At 37.2% G+C, this 26020-nt stretch overlaps 1 protein-coding gene across 32 annotated transcripts in view; it reads left to right on the top strand.

Annotated features, from left to right (window-relative positions):
* Positions 1 to 26020, top strand: part of adgrl2a (adhesion G protein-coupled receptor L2a) — a 114769-nt gene that overhangs the window by 65017 nt on the left and 23732 nt on the right. For 20 of the 32 annotated variants that reach the window (XM_035414783.1, XM_035414784.1, XM_035414775.1 and 17 more), the window contains exons 5-13: positions 4836 to 4850; positions 5903 to 6703; positions 16900 to 17193; positions 18813 to 18916; positions 19387 to 19572; positions 20586 to 20624; positions 23629 to 23812; positions 25020 to 25142; positions 25493 to 25698. In XM_035414783.1, coding sequence (XP_035270674.1) covers positions 4836 to 4850; positions 5903 to 6703; positions 16900 to 17193; positions 18813 to 18916; positions 19387 to 19572; positions 20586 to 20624; positions 23629 to 23812; positions 25020 to 25142; positions 25493 to 25698 — 1952 coding nt within the window. The remainder of the gene's footprint in view (positions 1 to 4835; positions 4851 to 5902; positions 6704 to 16899; positions 17194 to 18812; positions 18917 to 19386; positions 19573 to 20585; positions 20625 to 23628; positions 23813 to 25019; positions 25143 to 25492; positions 25699 to 26020) is intronic. The other 12 variants (XM_035414770.1, XM_035414756.1, XM_035414760.1 and 9 more) reach the window with 3 other exon arrangements.

Below are 26020 nucleotides of genomic sequence, written 5' to 3' on the forward strand. Positions count from 1 at the left end.
TTGCCTTAAAACATGCAACATAAGAGTGAGGGAGTGCCTTCATCAAGAATATTGTGTACATGTTCAAAACATGTTAGCACTGATTTCTTTTTTTGAGCCGTTGTTATGCCATCTCATAAAAATGCAGAGATATGCTAAGATATGCTAACTGCCTTCTGAAGCAATCAGATGTCATTTTATTCCATGCCATGTATTTCGGCACTCAACCATGTTCCTAACTGCACTACAGAAATAAAGCTTTATATCTATGAGGGGGAAAAAACATCATTTGTTTGCCAATGTTAATCAATGTCCATTCAAGCAAGTGGAGTTTCACTCCCACAGATTTGCCATTATACTTCTCTTTTTTCCCCTTATATTATACGCTCATAGTTGACTCATTGGCATTATTTGCTAATTGAGTTGCTGCCCTACTGTCTATTACTGAGAAAAACAACAAAGTACTTAGGAATGCTGGAGTCACTGATTGTGCCTGTCATCTTGACAGGCCACAGTGAGGGGCATAATGTCTGCATATATATGACGCATTGCCAACCCCTTCCCTGACTACAGTAAAGCACGTTCATGAAAAATCTGAAACATGAATGTATTAATTGAATATTTTGTGTAATAGTGTACATTGAGAAAAGAAGAGGTGTAATCATTTCACTTCACTGGAGATAAAGTTGTGCACATGTGTATTAAGTATGGAATTAATGCACAGCTAATCGCAAGGGCACAATATGCAACTACAGAGTTATCGGGGTTGTTCTAAATGTTGTTGAATGTACAGTTTTAAAGGGGTGGGAGCATCTGAGCTGTCTTGTGAATGACCTTTTTTATGTTTTTCATTCCCTTTTCCCTTGTACAGTCTGCAGAAACCTTTCTTTCCAAACTGCTTTGTACAGTCTTCTGTCTAGAACTGGTTACTGGTTGCAAGATTTTTTATTTATTTATTTTTTCACTAACATCTACTCAAGACTCCTGTCTCCTTTCCTTTCCAGATTCTCTCCTCCTGTTCTCTCACCAGCAAATTACTTAAACTGAAATTGTTTTGTTCTGTGTTTGATTTCTTTGGCAGCCAGAATCCAGCTCACTCATTTGCACTCCCCTCACTGAGCATGCCTGATGTCTTTACATGTAAAAATGGCATTGATTACAATTAGATGTTTCTCTGATATTAACTCTTATCTTTCAGAATATGCATGACGACTAACTCAAACAATGTATGTTGAGGTGACGTGTCCATAATTTAGATGTTTTACAGAATGACTGTTTTGTCATGAATTCTACATGCTTTAATTCAAGGGCAAGAATGGATTAGTGGCGTAGTTGTAGTGTTGAATGAAGATGCAAAAGATGATTACAAAATGTAGGTCCATTTCTATGAATAAATTTTGGGGTTTATTTCTTAGAATCAATTTTAAATGGTTTGTTACTGACATTTTTATATGTAAATTCGAAAAAGGCTATTCATAAAAGCTATTGTGAATGTTGTGATGGCAGGGGCTAAAAGCACACCATCTTTTTAGTGCATTTCATAAAGACATTTTTAAAAAGATTTTATTATCAAAACTTCCTCAATTATATATTCTGTGCGTATATGCATGTGTGTTCATGGTATGAGTGTGGTTAATAAAATTCAAATGCAATTGTAAAAATAGCATCCGTTCAGGCCCTTCTGGGAAGCATGTCCAGCTAAAGCACTAGTCAGCATTAGTGCAGCAGCAACATACCTCGCAGCCTGAAATTAAATCTGACTGCACCAGTGTCAACTACGCCAGTGTCAACTGTAGTCAGGAGCCCCCCCCCCCCCCCCCCCCCCCCAGGGCATTGCACATTTGGCAATAATGCTTCCCATGGAAGGACGGTTTCGGTTGACAGAGTTCCCCCTGCCTCATTTTGCAAGAGCAGTACCTGCAGTCTGCCTGCGCCGCTTGTGCATAAAGTGTAGTCCTCCGATGCAACAGCTGCACAACCCAGCTAGCGTATAGCAGAGTGAAAATTGGACGTTCACTGCAGAGGACACTACTGTGCTAGTCCGTGCTGTCCTGAATTTTTGGAGGCTATTGCAGCACTGAAACAGGCCAACACATGGTTGGTATGTTGATTATTTATGTAATTTAATATAATATAAAAGTGAATACAGACATAAATAAATAGTTTATCTGTTCCTCTGTGTGAAATGTATTTCAGTGCTCTTCTGTTGTAACACATCAGTCTAAATGTTAAAAATGTTCACTGGTTATGGTGATATATAAGGTAATATACCATGAGGAATAAAACAATAATACCCTCACTTTTATCATCACGACAAGAAAACTGCCATCACTTTGAAAAACACAGACATCTTGGCTTTTATGAATAAGCCTGATTGTGTTTGAATCCATATATCATTAGATGACGTGATTGCATTGTTTGAATATTGCTGAATTTTAATGAGACCTTATATGATATGAATTTATAAAATTTGATATACTTAACCAATAGAGACAAATCTTTTCTTACTTTTCCCCTCCATATTTTGTTACTCAGTGCTGTATGGTGGCATCCTTTGGTATCTATGAAAACCGGCTCCACATTATGGCCCAGATTCAGTCAACTTATATAAGACAATGCTGACTGATATTCAGACCATTGATCATTTTTGTGATCTATCTATCTATTTACACACACACACACACACACACATACACACACACAAGTGCGGACACATTAATAATCAAATGTATGGTGTGTCAATTACTTTTTAATATGTGCCATCCCCCAAAGATGAGTAAATAAATCATGCTGATGTTGCCTAATGTGCTGATGCTCATACTGATAGGCAAGGAATATATAAGTAAATCAATACAGTGCCACAACCTTAAATGTGATCCAACATCCACCACTTCCAGTGTGTAAGATCAATGTCTTTTATATGAGGTGACAGCTCAGCTTTACCAACCCTTCATTTTAATAACATGCTAAAGCAAGGGGATCATAATTTATAATACAGATGTCCAAAACCATGACAAGAGGTTTTGGACATCTGAAGAACACTTTTGGCAGATCTTGAAAGCCAGTCACCATTTGATCTCCCTTACCTGTCGCTGCGTTACAGCTACCCTTCTGTTCTTAACCACCAGCTCATTTCATCACACACTGGGATAACTTGCACACACTTACAGACGGTAATTAGTTCTAGCATACTCAATGAACTATGATGTCCAGCTTGGCAAGGGAAGCTCCCTAGTACTTGACCTCTTGCATTATAATTATGTGCACCATCACTCAGTAGTGGCATCATTTAAAAATGTGTTGAAACATGCTATGTAAATGACCCATAAAGTACACACACACACACAAACACTCGCACATGCACACACACATGCACACACATTTATGGGTACATGGTGCACCCATAAACCTGTAGAAATGCATTGTACCTTTAGGCCGGGAATGAGTCTTGACATTCCCTACAAAGCACACATTTGTCCTTGTGTGTCTCATCAAACGTTACATGCTACGTGCAAAGTGGTAGTATGATTGAATCTGGGCCATTGTTGCTTCAAAAGCCCAGGCAATATACCATTTTGAAAATTCACTGATACACAGTTTTTTTTAGTATCAATGTGCTTTGCATTTTAATTAGTTGTTTTTTTTCCAAGTATCAAAAATAATCAATTCGTTTTGAAGGTGAATAATGTGGTGGTAAGTGACTATTTAAGTGAGCCAATTTTCTTTGAAAAAAATACATGAGTGGGTGGTAGAACTTTTTGTATGAGTGTTATATCAAGTGGATATTTTAATATCACAGCCACCATAGGACTGCAAGCTACAAACTCAAACTTACACAACGTGATCAAGTAGTTTTTACCTTGGCACTCATGTAATTAGGAGTTGAACAAACATGACTTTGAGTGAACAGGTTGACTCCAAGGTTAGAAATTTATGTTTTCCTACGGTGCTAAAAACAGGTAACCTATGATTTACCAGTCATTTAAACAGTGTTGCTTCATCAGCTGAAGGAGTAATAGTCCACACTGTATAAACAGTAGAAAATATAGAGTGTTAATTGTTATTGCTTGCACTTAACTTCTCAGATCCAAAAAGTATGTTTACAGGCTTTGGCTTGCAGCCAATTCATATAAATTCTAGACATTGAAACACATTGCTTTGTGGTTGTTATCAAGAACTCCACGACTACTCTCCATGTGCGTATTGCAATACAGAAAAGACATTGCTGTAATGTTTGTAACAATACCAATACAATAAATGTTTTGGTATATCATTATATTTGGCATATTACTATTACTGTAATAATACACTTGATCTATTGTACATTTTTTACTTAAACTTGTATTTATTTTAATTCAAAATATGACATTTGGCCACACCAAAGCCAACATATCTTGTTTGGTTTATTTTATAATTTGTTTCAGGCTGCACTATGTTGCTTGTATATCATAATGAGTTAAAGAGAGAATGTGTTGTTCTAATTCTGTTATGTTTTGCCATCCATTCGAAGCAAATATTAAATGCTTTAGCGTGCTCTTAATAGGCGGGTGTGTCACTTCTTATCTCTTGACCCTGTTAACAACAGCAGAGGGCTTTGTCCGGATGTCATGACATTGTACATGTTTTCATTGGCCTCGGCCTCCTAACCTGATCTTCTCTTCATGTCAGGGGTCGCCTGCTGTGTCTAATGTTAATTCACTTTCTCTTTGTTTTCCCCTTGCCAAAATAGGTATCTTTGTCCTTGTCTCATATCATATGTTACTGAGTGTGTAACCATAGCGATGATAGTTAATTCATGTTAATCTCTTTTTTTTCCTTGCACTCCTTTTCATTCTCTCTTCCAACGCTTAAAATAGAAGTGGAGCAAAAAGGTAAATAACTGACACGATCCAAACCCTAGCTCCTTGTTTTGTGGCATATGGTTGTAAACCTTCCTATCCCTACTGGTGTTCTGATCCTAGCAGGCAGTAGAAAAAAAAAAAAAAAAAAAAAAAAACTCTTCAGAACTGTAAAAGGTCAGTAAACTGTAACCATGGAAGTAAAATTATTAAGAATCTGATAATGCACTGGCAGCATAAAGAAGTAAATGGGGTGTAGTGACTGGACTCCTTAGGGGTTCTTTTTCCATACCCCTGGGTGCTTTCTCTTGTTAGCACAATCTCATTTTGCCTGGCTTCTCAAACCCTCTCCATAGCATGTCATGGTAACAGGGTTTCTCAGCCTTTTAGAGCTCGCTGCTTCTACTGTCTTTCTCTCTGCCCTCTCCCTCCCCTCAGTCCCGCCACTTCTTCTCTGCACCTTTGATTCTTTGTTTTGTGTTTCTGAAAAAAAAAAAAAAATCAAAGTAGAGTTTTCAACATTTATATAAAATTTAAAAGATGTGACATTTGCACCACTTGTAACAAGCCTGTCTGATACAAGATAAAAGGTGGTGTAATCAAAAAGTGTCACACAACCAACATTTACAGACATACTGAATTGTGCTCTTTAAACCACCCTTTGTCACAAACTGTTTTTATTTGGCTGCTTTTATTTACAGGGCAATTGTTTTCTTTCTTTTTTTTTTTTTCTATTTTCCCCTCCTTTTAGTTTCAGTGTCTGTACATAAGTCCAAGAAGCAAGACCTCAGTGTTTCAGAAATTTAATATATTATTTTATATAATATTAATTGTTTAATACTCCTTTTTTTCCATGCACAAAACCAAACTCCAAATACTGCTTGAGAATATCTGTCATTTGTAGTCCATTGGCCACTGAAATAATTTTTTTGTCCCATTTTTCTTGGACAGCCCAATTTCCAAGACAATTAAAAAATACAAAAAAAACAATATAGACCTCCAAGTGGCCTGTTTCAATATATGACTGTTAATTGATGTTTCGTTTACTTAAATTTGTCTCTTGTTTTACTCTCCCCCATTACTAGTTTTTGTTTGTCCTGGAACACTGAAAGCAGTTGGAGATACTTCCTTTCTGTACGAGGCGGAGCAACAAGCAGGAGCATGGTGCAAAGACCCCCTTCAAGCGGGGGACAAAATCTATTTCATGCCCTGGACTCCTTATCGCACAGATACGCTTATTGAGTATGCTTCACTTGATGACTTCCAAAATACTAGACAAACCACAACGTATAAACTTCCTCACCGGGTGGACGGCACTGGATTTGTGGTGTATGACGGTGCAGTGTTTTTTAACAAGGAACGGACCCGAAACATAGTCAAGTTTGACCTGAGGACCCGGATCAAAAGTGGGGAGGCCATCATCAACAATGCCAACTACCACGACACCTCGCCCTACAAGTGGGGGGGAAAAACTGACATCGACTTGGCCGTAGATGAGAATGGCCTGTGGGTCATCTATGCCACAGAGCAAAATAACGGGATGATGGTCATCAGCCAGTTGAACCCTTACACCCTCAGGTTCGAGGCGACCTGGGAGACGACGTATGACAAGCGCTCGGCCTCCAACGCCTTCATGATCTGCGGAGTCCTCTACGTAGTGAGGTCCACGTACGAGGACAATGAGAGCGAAGTCAGCAAGAGCCTGATCGACTACATTTACAACACCAAGCAGAATCGGGGCGAATACGTGGATATTCACTTTCCCAACCAGTACCAGTATATTGCAGCTGTGGATTATAATCCCAGAGATAACCAGCTATATGTGTGGAATAATTATTACATATTGAGGTATAATCTGGAGTTTGGACCCCCGGACCCCGCACAAGGTAAATACATTTTTTTTTTTTTTTACTTTCATTCTTGCATGAGAAAAAAATGTGTGTTTTGACCTAGTAATATGAACAAGCATTCAGTGTGTGCCCCACATCCCTTTAGTATTCCCCCTATTGCATTTGGCCATGTTACAGATGACTGATTTTTAATTTAGAATCAAATACATGTTAGATATGTAACAGGAGCTCGTTGGGTATAGTAGGGATGGCAGACTGAAGTAATACAGCTCAGCAGTAAACAAAATCACCAACTCAGTTACCATATCATAAGGGATCAGTGCCCAGGGATTTCTGCGAGTCGACAGTGTTTACAGTACCTCGCACACCCTTTGCGCTAATACCCATGGGGCGAGACTATGAGCTCTGCTCGCGAGGAGATTTAACCTCATCAGGCTGAATCCTACCTGCCCAGGCAGGTGTGCTGTCTGCCTCGGGGGCAACAATAGGTCTCGCCCGCTAGTGCAGAGCCCGGAGTCCCTTTAGGCCTTTGAACAAACAGTTAACACTTACAGGGTAGTGTGAAGTGTGGCGTGTCCTAGGGAAGAAGCACCAGACTGTGCAGAGAAACGAGATCAATCAGGGTCATGCCAGAGGAGAGGTTTTTAATTTAGCTCTCAAGAACTGAAATGAGGCAGACTTAACACCAGATAGTCTCTATACCAGGGGTATAATAACCATAATTACTATACGTAATCCCTTCTCACCCAAAAGCCAGATTCCAAGGAATGCAGCATGTACCGAGTCTGGAGGTCAAGAAACTGTCCTCAGATTGTCACACCACAGCATATTATTCATGTATTTACTTGACAACTTTTCTGTTTCTGAAAATCTCCTGATTCAGTCCAGGCAATGTATCTTGGACCCCACTCTGTTGGAGAATTGGTATTTGACAGGTTCAGCGACAGGTATTGAAAAAGTTGATTTCATTTAAATATTTGCAGCATAACTAAAATTAAAGTTGAAGTGTTGTAATGCAATAAGATAAAATGTACTTCATATCACAAACACCAAACTGCATGTTCTTATGTACATCTCCATAATTCTGAAACCACATTATTATTACCTAGGCATAGCATTGGTGTGTATGAAAACGCTGCTGACTTATGGAATTAAAACACCCATAGTGTTAAGTTGTTTTATTCATACCATTTATTAAAGCCTGGGCACGTAAATCTTGTGAATGAATCACATTTAATTAGGCATTGAAACAGTCTCACACATCTAAACAAATATGTGTGGAGAAATCGATGAAAAGTGTGTGCACTATTGCAATTTGGAAGTCAATATAAGCCACAACATTTGTTTGCTTCCGTTAATGACCTCCTGACATATCATAGGTACATACTAGTTATCAATTCAATTTGATTCAGTTCAATCCTTATTAATGTGATTTAAATGTGGCACAACAGGGAAAGATAATAGACCAAATACATTTAATGCAATACATAAATATAATACATCAAAACTGTCCAGCTAGAATATCAGCTGGTGGAACTGGCCAATTACTTTTTTTTTTTTTTTTTTTTTTGGGGGGGGGGGGGGGGTTATTCGTTCAATAATTGACTGAAGCCATTCTGTCATTTAATTTAATTAATTTCATCTGTAATTAGTGGCAGATTATCTATGGGAAAATGTAATTATCATAAGTCACTGATTTAAAATAAAAATGAAGCTTCTGCTCATGATAATGTAAAAGTAGAACAAACTAGTTTGACTCAATACAGCAAATCATAATGACTGCACATTATATGTATCTGGATAGCATTGACAGTGATGATGACAATTAGGTTTCAAAATTGACAGTGCTTAATTTTCGCAACATTAGCTTTATTTTCATATTTCACAAGTGATGATTAGTGCTTCCACATACATATATTTTTACAGTGGTTTTCAGAAATCTTTGAAAAGATTATGTACACAGTAAAATGGCCATCCCACTCTCTACCAAATGTTATCTATTGAGAGTTGAATTAATACTTAGAGTTGAATTAACCACAGACATTTTACTGTGTAAGTACACAATTATTACTGTCAGCATAGTGTATTCATGAATATGTCTGTATAATATTGTTATTTGAAGAGATGTATTTCTTGCATTGCAATAAGACATCTGTGTGGGTTCATTATCCTTGTTTGACTATTGAACTAATGTCCACAGCACTTTAGAAGCACTTTCATAAGGATACAAGTCATTTGGCTTATGCTGTTTGGTCTCATTCTGGCATTGCTATGACACATTAACTGTAGCATAAACATAATTCACATGATGAAAATTAATTATGCATTTTAGGACTGTTTATTATTACTATATTACAATTTGGTGTATAGCTATTATAAGCCATATAATTTAGAAACCAGTGTTTCTAATGCTTTGATTTATTTTATTTTTTTTCAGTTTGATTTTCTTTGGATGTTATCTGGTCATCTGCTTTTTCATATGCACTTGCCAGGGCAGAGAATAGCTTATTTTCATTTTTCTTTATAAAAAGACTCACAAGACAGCTTGTACGTTGTTTTGCTTCACACTGAGGCACACTGAAATCCATATGTAAAATGGCATATAGCTCCAAAATATTAGGGAAAAAGTCATATATTTTTTTATTTGGCTCTACCCTCCACAATTTTATATTTGTAATCAAACGTTAAAGTGCAGATTCTCAACTTTTATTAAGTGGTATTTTTATACATTTTGGTTTTACTATGTAAAGCTTACAGCACTTTATTACACATAGTCCCACTATTCCCGGGCATCATTATGTTTGGGACAATGTAGTCAGGGGTGTTCAATTGCTCCCTTGGCTTTTGATTGCCTTAAGAATATGTTTTTGACATTGTCAAAATTAGGACTAGAGTTGTGCCACTGAAAGTAAAGGAAGCCATTATATGAGGCTGAGAAATAAGAATAAAACAGCCAGAGACATAGGCCAAACCTTAGGCTTACCAAAATCAATTGTTTGGAACATCATCAAAAAGAAAGAGAGCACTGCTCTGTAATCGCAAAAGGCCTGGTCGGCTAAGGAAGACCTCTATGGTCAATGACCAAAGAATTCTCACAATAATGAAACAGCCCCAAACGCCTGTCCAACAGATCAGAAACACTCTTCAGGAGGCAGGCGTGGATGTGTCAGTGACTGCTATCCTCAGAAGACTTCACGGACAGAACTATAGAGGCTATACTGCAAGATGAAATCCACTAGTTAGCCACAACAACAGGATGACCAGGCTACAGTTTGCTAAGAAGTACCTAAAAGAGCTTGCAGGGTTCTGCAAATGTGTTTTGTGGACATATGAGGCTAAGATTGACTTGTATCAGAGTGATGGCAAGAGCAAAGTGTGGAGACCAAAAGTAAGATCCAAAGATCCAAAGCAACCCTCCTCATCTGTGAAACATGGTGGTGGGGTTTTATTGTTTGGGCATGTATAGCTGCCACTGGTACTGGCTCACTTGTTTTCATTGATTATGTACTGTAACTGCTGATAGCAGCAGCAGAATTAATTCTGAAGTGCACTGATGCATCTTATCTACTCAGGTTCAATCAGATGGCACCAAACCCATTGGATAGTGTTTCATCCTATGACAAGACAATTATCCCAAACGTACTGCTAAAGCAACAAAGTGGTTTTTCAAAGGCAAAAACTGGAAAATTCTTGACAGGCCACCTGATCACCCGATTCAAAACATGCATTGCATATGCTGAAAAGAGACCTTAAGCAAACTAGCCCCTGGAACAAGCAGGAGCTAAAGACTGCTGCAGCAAAGTCCATGCAGAGCATTATCAGAGAAGATACTCAGCACCTGGCGATGTCTATGGGTGACAGACTTATTGCAGTCATTGCATGTAAGGGATATGCAACTAAACATGGCTTATTTTATTTACATGACATTAATATGTCCCAAACATTATAGTGCCCTGAAATGGGGGGCTATGTATAAATAGTGCTTTAATTTCTACTTGGTGAAGCCAAAGTGTAAAAATACCCTTACATAAAAGCTAAGAACGTGCACTTTAAGCTCATATAAATTGTTTGATTACAAATCTAAAATGAAAAATATGCCTTTGTCCCAAACATTATGGACCTCACTGAATATATCAGAACAAAAATGCAGTGAAACAATCTCCCACGCGTTCTTCATTATTGCAGGCAAATATAATTTCACTTGAGTTGACTATATTGTGTAGCACGTGCCGTCAAATTTGTACGTATTATATATCCAAGAAATAACTTATACATTCCCCTACCCACTTTAGGGGCCATGTATCATTTTCCAGTTACTCACCCCCCATTAAACTGCAGATTTGTAATCACTAATATCACAAATGGTTCTCCTTTTAATGTAGCTGTATGTCCTAATTATGGATCTGTTTCAAAACAAATGCACCAGGGTGTTAAAAAAAAAAAAAAAATGAAAATCACATGCTGCACATGCACATACCCAATGCACCAGGAATAGAAATGCAACCGGAGTGAATTGAATGGCTGAATTGAATATGTATAACAAAGCCTGCAGTGGTCCAAGGTGCTCTGAATCAGAATTGTAAATGCTTCTCTGTACATGCCCCAAGTTATGCAGGATCAAAGATCAGGGTTCTGGGGAAAATGTTAAAGATAGCACTGTTTGTATGAACAATATTAAGTGAATGTGCAATGCATCGAAGTGGATACAATGTGAAAGAAATGTACTGATGTGGAAAATTACCATTGTTATTCTTTCTGTCTCAGGTGTGTATATGTACACGAGGGCTTCTGTCACTGCTGTTGCTGATAGCGTCCTCCATTGTTCTCTATAGTCATATGTCCTTGTCCCTACAGATGAGTACTGGTATGTTTGGCAGAGATTTGTGTCTGGCCTCTGATCAAGGTAGACTTTAGGATACTGAATGACAGTGCCCACAGACTCTTATTTATGATTCAGCACCCAGCAGCAGTCCTTTGGAGCTTTACCTCTACATTCATAATTAATTTATTAATTTCTTCTTTAGCACTCTGCATTGATTGGAAGAACATTTTTATCCTATGATGAGCAGAGCCCTTGTGTGCAATCCACCTTTCTGTGGATTGCACTAATGGCACAAAAGTCAACACCTATGTGCAGTTCTGAAAGCTTCGGGATAGGTTTATTGGTGAAATAGAGTTTACTTATATATTTTCTTCAGAGGTTCAAGGCCAGATCTACAGAGATTCACAGTACTAGCATTGCTGCAATGATTTGCTTCTATTTAGCCAGAAGAGCATTTGTGAGGGTGGGCACTGATTGGGCAATTCGGCCTGGCTCATAGTTGGCTTTTCCTGTTGTTGATGGATGGGGTTAAGGTCAGGGCTCTGTGCAGGCCTTCCACTGTTCAAGTTCTTCCACACCATTCTCGACAAAAACTCATATGGACCTCGTGTCACGGAACGGGTATGTAGGACCCAAACGCTCCGTTCCGAGACACCTCGCTGTGTATTGCCTTGCTGAAACAGGAATGGCCCTTCCCAAAACTGTTGGGGAAGTACAGAATTATGTAGTATGTGATAGTATGCTGTAGCATTAAGATTTCACTGGAACTAAGGTAGCCCAAACCACGAAAAGCAGCTCCAGATAATTTAGGTCATATACTGTGTGTGCAGGAGCCCTGTAAGATTCCAAGGGCCCTGACTGACACACATAAAAAATAAAAATATATATATATATAGTATACATACACACATTTTATAGCTAGCTATCTGTCATAACAAACATTCTGAGACCATTCAGTCGTAAAAACTTAACTGGATTTTAATATTAGGCAACGTGAGTGACGGTGAACCAAGCATTAAACTAGCTTGCTACCTAGCCCGGTCAAGAGAGGAGCTAGAAAGAAGCGTTCATTGCTGAGTGGTACAGGGTTTCTGACATTTGCTGGAATGCTGAAGTAATATTTTGATTGGCTAAAATTATGCCTTTTGTTGGTAAGCTGTTGCATAAGCAGGATGTTGACCTCAGGGCTGGGCATTAAGCAGTTTCAATGCCTTTCGCAGAGAAAAATCGCCCTCAGCTTCCTTTCGGGCAGTGTACTGCATCAGGCATTCAGACTGCATAATGCCCAGCCGCTTAGTCATACTGTTGTAAAGATTTTGCTGAACGTTAAACGAAGATAATGCGTTGGTAAAATGTTTGATTCGGATCTGTAAATGGCCCAGGCATTACCAAATGCACACTCAAGAAAAGTATTTCACGGCATCAAATAGACTGCTTGCATAATTTGTATAGTGTGTATGGACCTACAGTGGTTCAAACCAGTGGTTTAGTAGTCACATAGAATTTATGAAAAGCTTCTTGCAAACACAACAATAGCATGCACATACAAAACCACACCGAAGAAAAGTAGAATAGATGTTGGAAGTCACAGTGGTGACTCTCAACTTTTTGTGTTTGCCTTTTGTATGAGTAACCTTAAAGAAACATAAAAAAGTGTTCAAAGATAGATTTGTTTGAAGGAGAAATATTAACCTACCTCCCTCTAATGAGCATGTTGTCAATACACAAACATTTTGAAGGGCAATCAGCAAACACAAGAATGTGGAAGCTAATAAACCAATAGGTGCACATCAACTGCAGGAATTCTTCCAATATGTGGGCCATGTAAGGTAAATGATTGCATAGCCCCATACCAATTATAATGTGGTTGCATTTTCCCAGTATCTGCAGACATGTACTCATTATACTTTTTACTGCAGTTATTATGTTAGTTATGTTACTGTTATTTTTAGTGCTGTTATGGTACAGAATTTGTGTGTAGTGTCATGAAGCTTATTCTCTCATCTTATTCCTAGAGTCTGGTCAGGCTCATTATAATTTTCACTGTACTCACTCTTCCATCCTATAATATTATACTACCAATTTGTGTTTTTTAAATAGATATTTTAAGTTTTTTGTCAACTTCAGATTTACACTGCAGGTTTATGAAGGGTTAACTGTTTTGCAAATAATTTCTTATGAAGCAGATGGTTTATTCATTTCTTTCTTTGCTTGATTCATTTTTTGGATTCCTTGCAGAGATACCTGGCATCATTTTGATCTCAGAAACAAAGTTTTAAGTTCTTAAGCCACTATTGTTTTATTCCAGTAGCTATTATGCCACCATTAATAGGTGCTTGCCACCTGGAACATGCATTTCTCAACTGATAAAGGCTTATGGGGCTCTTGCATGGAAAAGAACAAAAAAATCTTTTAAAAGAGTTTTGCTTCCCAAAGCAAAGTTTTCAGAGTGACAACTGGAGCAGGACCAATACGTTTTATGTGTTTTAAATAAATTAAATCATATGTTTCATTTTTTTTTAAATTTAATTAATAGATTTTTTAATCACTTGAGCAAAACATTACTCATTTGAAAACTCGTACCTTCCTCTTGACAACTGCAGCAGTTAAGCATAATAATAAGGGTACACTTGCTGTCAGTTCTAATTTCTTCACTTTAGTGCTGAGTGCTGAGCCCTAGTGAAGTCTAATCATTGTTGTTATTGGGGTTGTTAACCTGCTGACTACAAGAGACAGGTGTTTTACTCCCATCTGTCTTTTCACCAATTATTGTCTTGATTCAACTAAAACAAAGCCCTGTATGCTCATTGGCAGGGCTACAGATATTGTTTCCGGGATTGCAAGTAGGGTGTGATCATATAGAGGCCATAAATACGGTTGTTCTGACTATCTCAATAATTTATAAGATCTCTGTTTCACAGCCTCTCATTCCATGACACCTAATTGAAGGCCTGTCTTGGCTGAAGTGTCAGACAGCCTTGTTAATTTAGGATTGTGTTTCTTTGTTCCCAGCCTGCTTGATTGCCTCAGTTGCAATCAAAAGAATCATAACTGGGGGGGAGTTGTGGGGCAAAGTGTGAATAGGCACTCGTTTAGATTGAGCTGAAATATTTAGTATTGCTGGTGGTCAGTTTTGATGCATGAGTTGGTTTAGGTTTGTCATTTAAACGATCGATGAAGTCCCACCGTGGTGACTCTGCTACTCTCTGTGATTGTGATTGAATGATCATTTTTCTCTGGTTTATACATGAAAAGTCTGTCTATAGGTAATGAGAGTTAATGACTTTTGAAATCTTTCACAACAGAACTACAGTGTGTATCCTGCGTACCTGTTTACTGCTCACTGTAGCCTTGTAAGTCCACAGCACAACTGGAAAGCATTATCATTATCACTAGAAACATTATTAAATAAGCACAATGAATCAGGGAAGGAAATTAGCAGTTGGAAAAAATAACTCCCTAGGCATATTCTAGAAGGTTACAGAGGTTCCAAGTAATGCTACTGCTGACTTGTAAAACAAAACATCAAAGAGGCACAATTTTTCACAGTTTAACTCACCAATTAAAGAATTACAGCAATCCAATACAAGTAGCCTGCTGGAAACATTTATAAAAACAGCGCACATGGTGATCACCCTGTAGACATGGTGAAAATGATAACCCAAATGTCAAAACATGTTTGCCGGTATTTTGTGGTGTGTTTCATTTTTTCTTTTCATCAATTCATATGCAAAGTTAAATTATTCATCCCCCCCCCCCCTTCCTTGTTTTACTACCCCTGAACTGAACAGACTCAAAACCAGCCATGTATTTCGTCAAGATGTTATATGTGATAGATAGGAAATTGTCATGATCACTGAATGTTAGAGGCCTTATCAGCATGTTGCTAAGCTGCTCTGTTTTCTAATGAGGTCATTCATTCAGCCAGGATGTGAATTAAACTGGATAACAAAAAGTATTCAACACATTGTTGTGGAAGGTTCCTCCATTGGTTATTTATAGTTGTGGAAAGCACAGATATTCTCTGAACTGGCCTCAGGCTTTCAGACGCTGTGACAGCATAGCGCCAAGGAATTATGCATTTTGAGAAAAGGATTGGAGGTAAGAGGTGTTGGGGTGGGGGTGGTTGTGGTTAAGAAAAAACGCAACAAAATCTAACGTCAGCTCGATATCGAAAAAGATCCATCCGGCCAAAACTCTTCCATTTTAAATCGAGACACATTGCATCTCATGAAACGTTTGCTACTGCCAAGACGGCCCCTGCAGGGACTGCACTGAGTGATCTCTGCTGGTCAGCTGAGGCTGATTCAAAACAGATAGTTGCTTCCTCATCCTTGCCTTGCTGAAATGTTACATCGACAAAAAGTGTGTTTTTGAAGGGCTGCCAAAGTCTCGACTATTGTATCAGACAGTCACGTAATCCCGTGACAACAAGAGTCTGAAAGTCTTCCCACCCATCAAATTAGTTTTTTTGTACAAATGGATAAAAACTACTTTTTTTGTGGGGAGCATACTAAAATAATTTCTTCTGCCCAAAATGTATCTCAGTTTAAATAATATGCATTTTAATTCAACAGTAAGTTAGACGTACTGTACTGGTGCAGTCACAAAAGTCAAATGCTCTTGAAGCTATGAAATGTGCGGTTGATTCTCGTGTCCTGCCCCCTACCTGTAAGGAAACTTGTAGATAATGAGTGACATGGTGTGCGTTGTCACCTTTACCTCCAGCTGTCATTGTCTGATCCCTTAAGGGGGGAAAAATTTAAAAACATGAATCTCAATGTGCTGCGATTTCCATATCAAAACGCCTCTGTGTGGATGGCTTTGCAAGAGAGACACTTGTCTTTTTTTTATCATATTTAAGTCAGAGGAAAAATTAAACAGCACATCTGTAATTACAGAGAACAAGAAAAAAAAAATGAGTCATGCTGTTTTGCTTGGTCTGCTTCACCAACTTGATATATTTATAAAATAACTATGCTTTTGACAGTATTCAAAGCCATAATGAAAGCAGTCATTTTGACATGGCTAGAATACAGTTTCACACCAATGTATTTTACACAACTGTGAAACATTTGCATAATTTGTTTTAACATATCTGCTAAAAATGTATTTTATTAATTAATTACTGTTTCTTATTTTATTTTAACTAATTTACGTATTACGTTATTTTAGTGCATAGCTGAAAGTGTTTGGAATAAAATGTTCATGAAAGGGATTCATTTACTAAACAAATATTGCCTTCGCTTTCCATAATATATTTATAATTTACCAGCCTCACTCTGTAACTTGTTCAGCTTGAGCACCATGGTCCTGTTTCAACGGGTGGATCGTTCCTTGGGATTTGGGAAAGGGATTCAGGGCCATGAGGAAAATAACTAAACTAATGTTGTCCTCAAATCTGTTTCAGTGCCAACCATATCAGAAGCAACCATTATCCCTGAGCTCCCCAAAACGACGACTACCACCACCACCACTACTGCACAGAAAGGCCAGATGAACACCACCACCACAGTCGGCCCAAGAGAAGGAAACAAAGGGCCCAAGGCACCTCCAGAAATTCCTGAAACGACAGCCCCGCCCTCCCCTGACTCCTTCCCTTTGCCGGAGCGATTTTGTGAGGGTACAGAGAAAAGGGATATAGCATGGCCCCAGACACAGAGAGGAATGATAGTGGAGAGGCCTTGCCCCAAGGGAACGAGAGGTAAGCACCACATTTAGCTTTGACCCACAAATAAATGGATTTCCCACCTCTCATGAGTTATAAATAGGGCTGAGGTGAACATCCATTTTTTTTCTATCAATACATTTTGCCTGTAATATTGATATTTTATCAATAGCTTAAATACATTCAAAGATCTAAGGGCTACAAATATTGGATTGCATTATGCAGCATTGTGTATACTGTAATTTATTATACCATAATAAACATGTTTAAGGAGGAAATGATGGTAATTGTAAAGGGTAATTTTATTATTCTTTCATTGTGATACACATCATCAATTAAAAAATACACATATCCAATTTGTAGCAATAGTAAGCAAACTACAGTGCAGTACCTAATATAAATGCTACAGTGATTTATAGCTTGCTAAATATAATGTTCACTACTATCCAATGTCCAGCAACAAGCTCATGTAGCTTTTTTGTACATCCACCTGTTCTAGTAGTTTAACTGAAAGGACACTTTGTTGTTCTTTGCAAGAAACTAAAAAACGTACATAAGCTAAATGCATTTTCATTCTATGCTGTGTTCTTACTTATAGGGTTGTTTGTAGCTTACCATTAGGTGGCTTTATATAAACCTGAATATTACATTAATTTCATTTTTTATTCACTGGCAGGTAAAAGATTAGTGTGTCTATTAAATTTCCCTGATGTAGGTTGCATTAAGGCTGTATATTGGTGGTTTATTGACCAATATATAGTTAGTAAAGTACAATAGCATGTTATTTAGTTCAGTCCTGCAGGCAGAACTTTTCTGTGAGCAAGTGCCAGTGAGGCTCAAGATTGGCATGTTTCAACACTAAGGATAGTATTGACAAAATGGAGCTAGGCCTGCAAAGGTGAAACATGAATTGAGAGTTCATCAAACATTAAGTCTTTAGACATTGAACTCATTATATTGACGCTGCTCAAACTGTCGTCTTTGGCAAGGTGTTGACCAACTAAAACCCGGTGGTTCATAGAATGGGTAAATTGATATGGTTGCATTCACTTGTTATTTTTTTTTAATTTAATACAGCAATGCTATCCTCTGAGCAGCCATCTTGTTCAGAACACAGCTAGACATGACAGCTGTTTTGAATAAAGCAATGTTTTTCTTTAATCAGGATGACTAACATATTGAATAGTTTATGCAACATTTCATGTGACAGCATGCATAGAATAATGTGAATGTATAATATACAGTTTTTGTTGAATCTGGTATACTCTTGGCACTGGACAAGAGAAGGTTTAATGAAAGCCTTATTAAATCAGCATTCTGATTCATATTTAGCTATTTTGATGACTAGATAAAACAAATAATTGCAGGACCCTTTTAGGAGTCTTGGTGCAGCCCTGCATAAATTATAGAGTAGAGAGCATTACTTAAAAATTTTTTTTTAAAAAGTCAAAACATCTAGTGCAATTACCTGTTTGAAGATAAATGTTTAAGACAACTTAATAGTTAGTAATGATGTGAATCACTGACGTACGAAGTCTTGTTAGTAGCAAATAGTTTTTTCAAAATAAGTTTTGTGGGGGTGGGGTTGAAGTGTTGAGATACTCAGTAAAGGGATACTAACACAGTAAAACTGTTTTTCTACTCCTGTCTCTTAGGCACTGCCTCCTATCTGTGTGTGCTAACCACTGGGGTCTGGCACCCAAAAGGGCCTGACCTTAGCAACTGTACCTCCCACTGGGTTAATCAAGTTGCTCAGAAGGTTTGTTGGAGGATTCCCTGTGCTTCCTCTGCTTCTCCTACTCTACTCTTTTATTCATTCATTCCAAAGTTGAAAAGAAAGAACATTATTCAGCATCTTCGTGAAAAACAGCATACATGCCTAACAATATAACCTTTCACTATTCAATGACTATCCTGCTGTGTGTACCAATATTACTTGGCTCTTTCCCTAGGATTTTTGGAATTGTGTCTTATGTACAAAAATGTATTAATTAAAACACCATTCTTACACATTCCTTGCTATTTGTGATGGCATGCTTTTATCAAGGAATCTTGGCTAATAAACCCAAGGAATGTTATCAGCTTTAATTAGTCACCGATTTCTCATGTGTAGCGGTGTAAAGGAATATTTCATCACAGCATGGGTATGTTGTAATGAGAGGGGAGAGCCTCACCGTCTACAGCAATATTTTCTGAACCATGCTGAGATGATAATTTATATCACTCCAGATCAGAAGCGGTGAAAATGCAGCTAACCTTGCAAATGAGCTGGCCAAGCATACCAAAGGACCCATCTTTGCCGGCGATGTTAGTTCATCGGTGAGATTGATGGAGCAGCTGGTTGATATCTTAGACGCTCAGCTACAGGAGCTGAGACCCAGCGAGAAGGACTCTGCAGGCCGGAGTTTTAATAAGGTATTTCGTTTGCCATTACCCCTGGTGGCTATTCTGGCCCTTCCCTCCTTATTAAATATTCTGTGTTGATAAGCTTTGTTCTAATTTACCTGTGTCTTTCTTTGTGGGTTCTAAGCAACTTTTAATGTATGTTAATATCTGTCTCCGTGGGACGAAATTATTATTATTTTTTCTCTCTATACTTGCAATGATATTATTCAAATACTAAGAAAATATTAAGCTTTTTTTTTTTTTTTCCAAAAATTATCTTGATGTTGGATCATTATTAAGTTCCAGTGGGTATATTTTTCTCCATATTTATATATTTAAGTCCGACAAAACTGAAAAATGCAGTCTCAGAAGTACATGGGATAGATGTGATGGTCACGTCCTATGTCAACAAAAACAAAATAAAAAATCTAAAATGGGTGGCAGTATGCTGTTCTCTTAAATACATATTTAATATGAGCATGGGTGATTGTACACTGCATTTCCAAAGACCAATTTTTGATTCATCATGGAAATGCCATTCATCATGTTGAGTGCACTTTAGTCAGGACGGAGTACACTTTATATACGGGAGAACAATATGGCCACAAGCCTTAAATGCAGTCATATACTCTATTACAGTGGAATTTATCAATCCAAAATACAAATGTTGTTAGGTTAAATGAATATTAAAATGTTAACTGTTAGTTTTAACTGTAACTTTAAATATCTACAATGTTGACATTCTAGCATGTCCTTATACGTGAATTAAAATGCATGTATTCTACACTGGGCATAATAATTTCTAAGGTAGCTCTGAGGGAAGTATTGTCTGGCTTTGATATTACGTCTACATGACTGGAAGTGTAGGAAGGTTCAATTTCAGAACTGTATCTAGGTCAGAAGAAAAACAACACAGGTAGAGAGTTATATTGTAAAAACGGCTTGAACATCAAATTAAATGCATGGACACTTGTGCTGAAGCTCCTAAATTTGCTAATTGTGTGTTTCTGTGTTTTAATCTTTTTTTCTTTCTAATGAAAAAGCTTCAAAAACGTGAAAGGACATGCAGGGCATACATGAAGGTATCTGAGCTATGCTACTGTATCACTCTGCTTGTCCGCAACCCCTCCCCGCCCCTTGCTCAGCAGCATGCGTACTTTTGTATTGCTGTGTAGCCTCCCTCTCTCTCTCTGTGCTCTGTGTAATTGATTTCCCACAGCTGTAATTGTGCCTCAGTTCTGACAGTGTGAATTGTGATTTAAGTGGCAGGGAAATCCAGTCCAATTTCGACATTTTTGTGACATTTTCCGACTGCTTTTTTCCTCCTTCTTTATTGTTGTAAGAGTTTTTGATTTTTGATTTTTTTTTATACATATGTATGTACTCACTTTTCCATGTTCTGCAAATATTCTTCGCTCACTTTTTATTTTATTCTGTGTTGAACATTATGAATTGCGATTTTACTCATGTAGATCTCCAAAGAAACCTTCAGATAAAGACTATGAGCATGTATGCTATTTAAAAATATTAACAGACAGAGAGGCCTTTTTATTGGATTAAACATGTTGTAGTAAGAATTGTATACACTGGGCGTTGGGTGTTTGTAGGGTGACAGTCATTTATTTATTTATTTATTTGTGTATTTGTTTTATTTTATTTTATTTGGATTTTATTTGGATTTTATTTGGATTTTATTTGGATTTTATTTGGATTTTATTCGGATTTTATTTGGATTTTATTTGGATTTTATTTTATTTTACCACAAAGGAATTACTAAAGCCTACAAAACAACTACCTTTATGCCACTGAAGAAAGTTCATTTATCAGGATAGGAATTTGCATTTGTGTCATAAAGTAGTAGCGCAAATCCACGATTTTCTGTGGCTAATAAGGTTGTCTAGGGCAAATCAATTTGTGTCCTTCGTCACTTAATGCCCTATCACTGTGAGCATTGAACAATTCCCTCTCTCATCACATCCAAGTGCAACCCACCTCCTTTCAAGGTTGACAGCTTGCAATCTTGATATACATCATACATAAACATACAGCATATTCCTTTTTTTTTCTTTTTTGAACACTTGCATGCAAACCTTATCCCAGTCAATGGAGAAGGTCATATTTATGTGCCTAATGTCACATTATGAATGTGCAATGATGGGCTTCAGGCAAAATTGGTGAATCAGCAGTATTTGACATATTTAATGCGAGGCTGCATTATCTCTGCATTAGTAGAAGAGCCGGATGCCCATTGATTAGCTGATTAGTCTAATTCATTTGCTTATTTTCTGAGGAAATTTCGGTCATCTCATTAAATCTTCGTTTTTTAAAAATTTATTATTATTTATTTATTTTTTTGCATAGATACTGCCTGACGGATACTCAACAAAGCAGGCTAAAATTCGATTAGGAATTTACAAATTAATAAATTACAGTTGTTGTGCTCAATTAAGAAAAAAATTTCCCCCCAAAATATTCTATTTTACAAATGTATGTGTTTTACAAATTTAACAAGTGTTAAATTTGCAGTGAATATTGCCTGGCTGAGTAAGGAAGGCAGTCAGGTATTTCTATGGGATTTAATGTAGTTTGCACTATTTGAGACCACTTGGTCTTGGGAAAATATTTAGTGGAAAGGGATTTTGGCCCCGATTCTGACTTCTGTATGTATATGAAATGCTTTGAAATTTAAATAAGGTATGCACCCTTTTCTCTTCTAGATGGATTTTAATTAATAATAATGTTTTAATTAAAAATCTTTTAAAATTAATAATTCAAATATTAATTAAGTTATTATTATTGCACTTGGAAATTGTATGGTAAGCATGGTTACTGAATACTTGCCATAGAATCAAGACATTTCAAGTTAGCGAAATATATTGCACCGTTAATGTAAATGCAATTCACGTAACCATATGTTAGCATGTTGCACAGATTAAATTAATTTTCCTTTGTGGGTACAGTAGACCACCCATGAGAATGCTTGCAAATGTCACTACAGAGTGAGCAGGCGAGAAGCAACCGGACGGACAGCTCAGAATAATCTACAGTTCGGCATGTCAGTTACTCATGAACGGACATAGCCTGTATCACTGAGTCTCGCGCATAGAATCTAGGTCAGTTGGCATCAAGCAGTCAATCAGAGAGTAGGAACACTCCACTTGAGAACCATTTGAGCTTCTGTGTGAAGTAAAAATTGTAGCAGAGAAGGTATGAGAAGTTCAAAAAAGGAAGGGAAAATCATGGGACTTGTCTGAAAAAAAATGCTTGAAGAAACATTTCAGCTTATAGAAGCTTGGATTTTTAATTATACCTTTTAACAGGCATCTATTCCAGTGAAGTTCAAAACACATTTTGTTCTCTGTTATAAGGCATTCAATCATGTTGGTGTGAAATATGGAAAAAAAAAGATTGATATATATTTTTCTTTTAACCTGTTTTTTGAGTGTAAGGACAGAAATGTTGCTTTACTTCTTTCTGGAGTGGTTATTATTGTTTCCCTGCACAGCTTCAGCGCACATGTGGAGAACACCGTAGGAACTGTGTGCCCTGGCTTGACTTGTGTAGAGGGCTTAAGGAGTGCTTAAGTCGTATACTGCCCAACTCGTTTTTCACTGTCATCAACTCAGAATCGGGACCTACAGAACAATATGAAGAATTATAGAACAAAGTTCAAAGCTAATTTTCCAGGATCAATGCTTGTATGAAACCAGAAGTTTACTCTTCCTCTTACTTCTTGTTCGCACATTTGAACATGTTTAATTATCTACTTGAACGCTCAGATACACTTGCAAGTATTTTCGATAAGGAAGAATCTTTCTTGTCAGTTCCATTTGTTTAAATTGGCCATCGTAAGCAGAAATAGTTGTTGAATCAGCATATATCTGTGTAGAATTTAGCTTTTTTGCAAAAATATTTCAGTGAAATTGAATATTTATTTCTTTCTTTTTTTTTTCTCTATGCTTTATTTTTCCTTTGTCCAAAGTGTCTTTGCTGCTGTTTGCTTGGACCGTACCAACTCTACTCAAATTCTGGCAGGTCTCTGAGTATATTTTCTAAAGTGCTGACATGTCTCTTCTTTGCTCACAGGCTATTGTAGATACGGTTGACAATCTTCTGAGACCCGAAGCCTTGAAATCCTGGCAAGATATGAACTCCACGGAGCAAACACATGCTGCAACAATGCTACTCGATACCTTGGAGGAAGGAGCCTTTGTCCTTGCTGACAATCTAATGGAACCAGCTATAGTGAAAGTACCGGCAGAAAATATAAGTAAGTGATTTACTCTAAAAAAATAAATAAATAAAGAAGAAAGTATGCCTTTGGAAAAAATATGCTTGCTTCAATTATTTAATTGATTATTATCATCATGTGTAAATAAAATAAAGCATTGATGTCAGAGGTTTTTTCTTTTTTTTTTTTTTTTTTTTTACACACAAGCATTAATCTCAGAATGTGTTCTTGTTTTGTTTTTCTGTTTTTCATCGGAATACTGAGGGACTGTTGGGAATGAAATTGGATGTGGGGGAAACTGCGTCTGTTTCTGTCAAAGCGGTGAACTTTAAGAAGCAAAAGATGGAAAGTGTTGTTAAATTGATACTTCTGACCCAAGTATATTCACACATCAATTTAACCTTGCTGTGGAATCCTGCAAAGGACTGAATATATTTACTCGGTTTTTTATCAAAAAAAAATGAAACGCATAACCCCCTGAGCCCATATTAATATTTTTAAGCACACTATTAGTAGCCTTACGCATGTTCTAATGAATGTTAATGAAATGCTTTCTGCTTTTTATTTAATTAAGACACCATGCAAAATTAGCAAAGCCTTTTTATAGTTGCATAGCATTTTATTTTACTTAACAAAAAAACAAAGGAAATCAAACCATTGAAATAAATCATGAAGTCATCATTGTGTGTATACATATTTTCAAGACCATTTCATTTTTTTTTTTTTTTTTTTAGATACTGATATGTCAGCTAGGCAATTTCTTTCTTAATATGGGGTTATTGTATGTATGTGTAGAGAGTGCATCTGAATGATATGCTGTTGTGCATTGTGTTGTTATGGTGTTTGAATTTTGCTGCATTTTTGTGTGTCTTTGTTTGATAACTTGTGAGAAACAGAAGAAAAGCAGGGTGGCAGTAAACATTTTAGATTATTTTCCAATAGCTCAATTCCCCACTTTAACTCTGCGTGTTTTCTGAAAATATAAATATAATATAATATTTATTTTTTACACAGATTTCTTTACCTTATAATTCATTGTTGTGATGTATTGTAAGTTTTTTATTGGAATTTATTGTCTTTGTTTGTTTATTTATGTAAAAGGATGCTTTTGCTTAGCCATAGCATTGAATGTTATAGGTAGAAATATCTCTTCTATTTCTTAAACTTTTTCTTGGCGACTTGAACACACTAAAATTTTTGGTATCCCACTGTCCCCTCTTTCCCCTCCACCACTGGGCCCTGCCAGTCTTGGATGTTTACGTGCTCAGCACAGATGGCCAGGTGCAGGATTTCAGGTTTCCCCAGACCAGTAAGGGTGCTCTATCTATCCAGCTGTCCTCCAACACCGTGAAACTCAACAGTCGAAATGGTAAGCATGGGCCACACGCACCATCCATAGGCAGGACTGCAGGAGTTTTCCCGTGCAGTGCTTGTTTTGACTTTGGTTCCCCTGTCAAATATCTATGAAAAGGTGTCAAACAACAATGTCAAAGCTCCATGTCAGAACTGACAATACACTATGATTACTCATCACTGCATTGTTATAAGAAGCCGCTTCAATGTACCTGAATTTCAAACTCAAGTTCTGACAGACAAGGCTTACAATGAAATTCCTAAGTTCCATTTGTTCTCTAGTCCATAGTTTAATTTTAGTATTTCAACAAGGTTTAGCTGTTTGAGTTTGTTTATTCTGCTCATATTTTTTTTTTTTTTTTTCAGGTGTGGCCAAGTTGGTATTTGTTCTTTATAAAAACCTGGGGCAGTTCCTCAGCACAGAAAATGCCACAATTAAATTTGGCAATGAAGCTAACGGACGGAACCATTCTGTGGCAGTAAACTCACACATCATTGCAGCTTCAATCAACAAAGAGTCCAGTCGTGTGTTTATTACGGATCCTGTGATTTTTACCCTGGAGCACATTGACGTGAGTCCTCCTGATGAATAAATGGAGAGGTCATAAAACCAATGGGAGAGAACAGCTAGGCAGACACAATCCTTCCATTTGCATTGTAAAAGCCTGGCTAGGTCACAGAAGAGTTTATTTAAGTCATTGAACATAAAATTAAATAAGTCTGCACCAATGGTTATTAGAACTTAAGTGAATTCTTAATGAAAACTAATTCTCTAATCAACATTAGGATGTAAATGATGCCATTTTCTTTTATGGTGGAAAATTAACTCCTAGATTAGCCATACAATGCAGGATGAAATTGCTTGAAGACCAATTATCTTCTGTCTTTTAAAGT

This window comes from Anguilla anguilla, chromosome 4 (assembly GCF_013347855.1).
Source record: "Anguilla anguilla isolate fAngAng1 chromosome 4, fAngAng1.pri, whole genome shotgun sequence".
Lineage (NCBI taxonomy): Eukaryota > Metazoa > Chordata > Actinopteri > Anguilliformes > Anguillidae > Anguilla > Anguilla anguilla.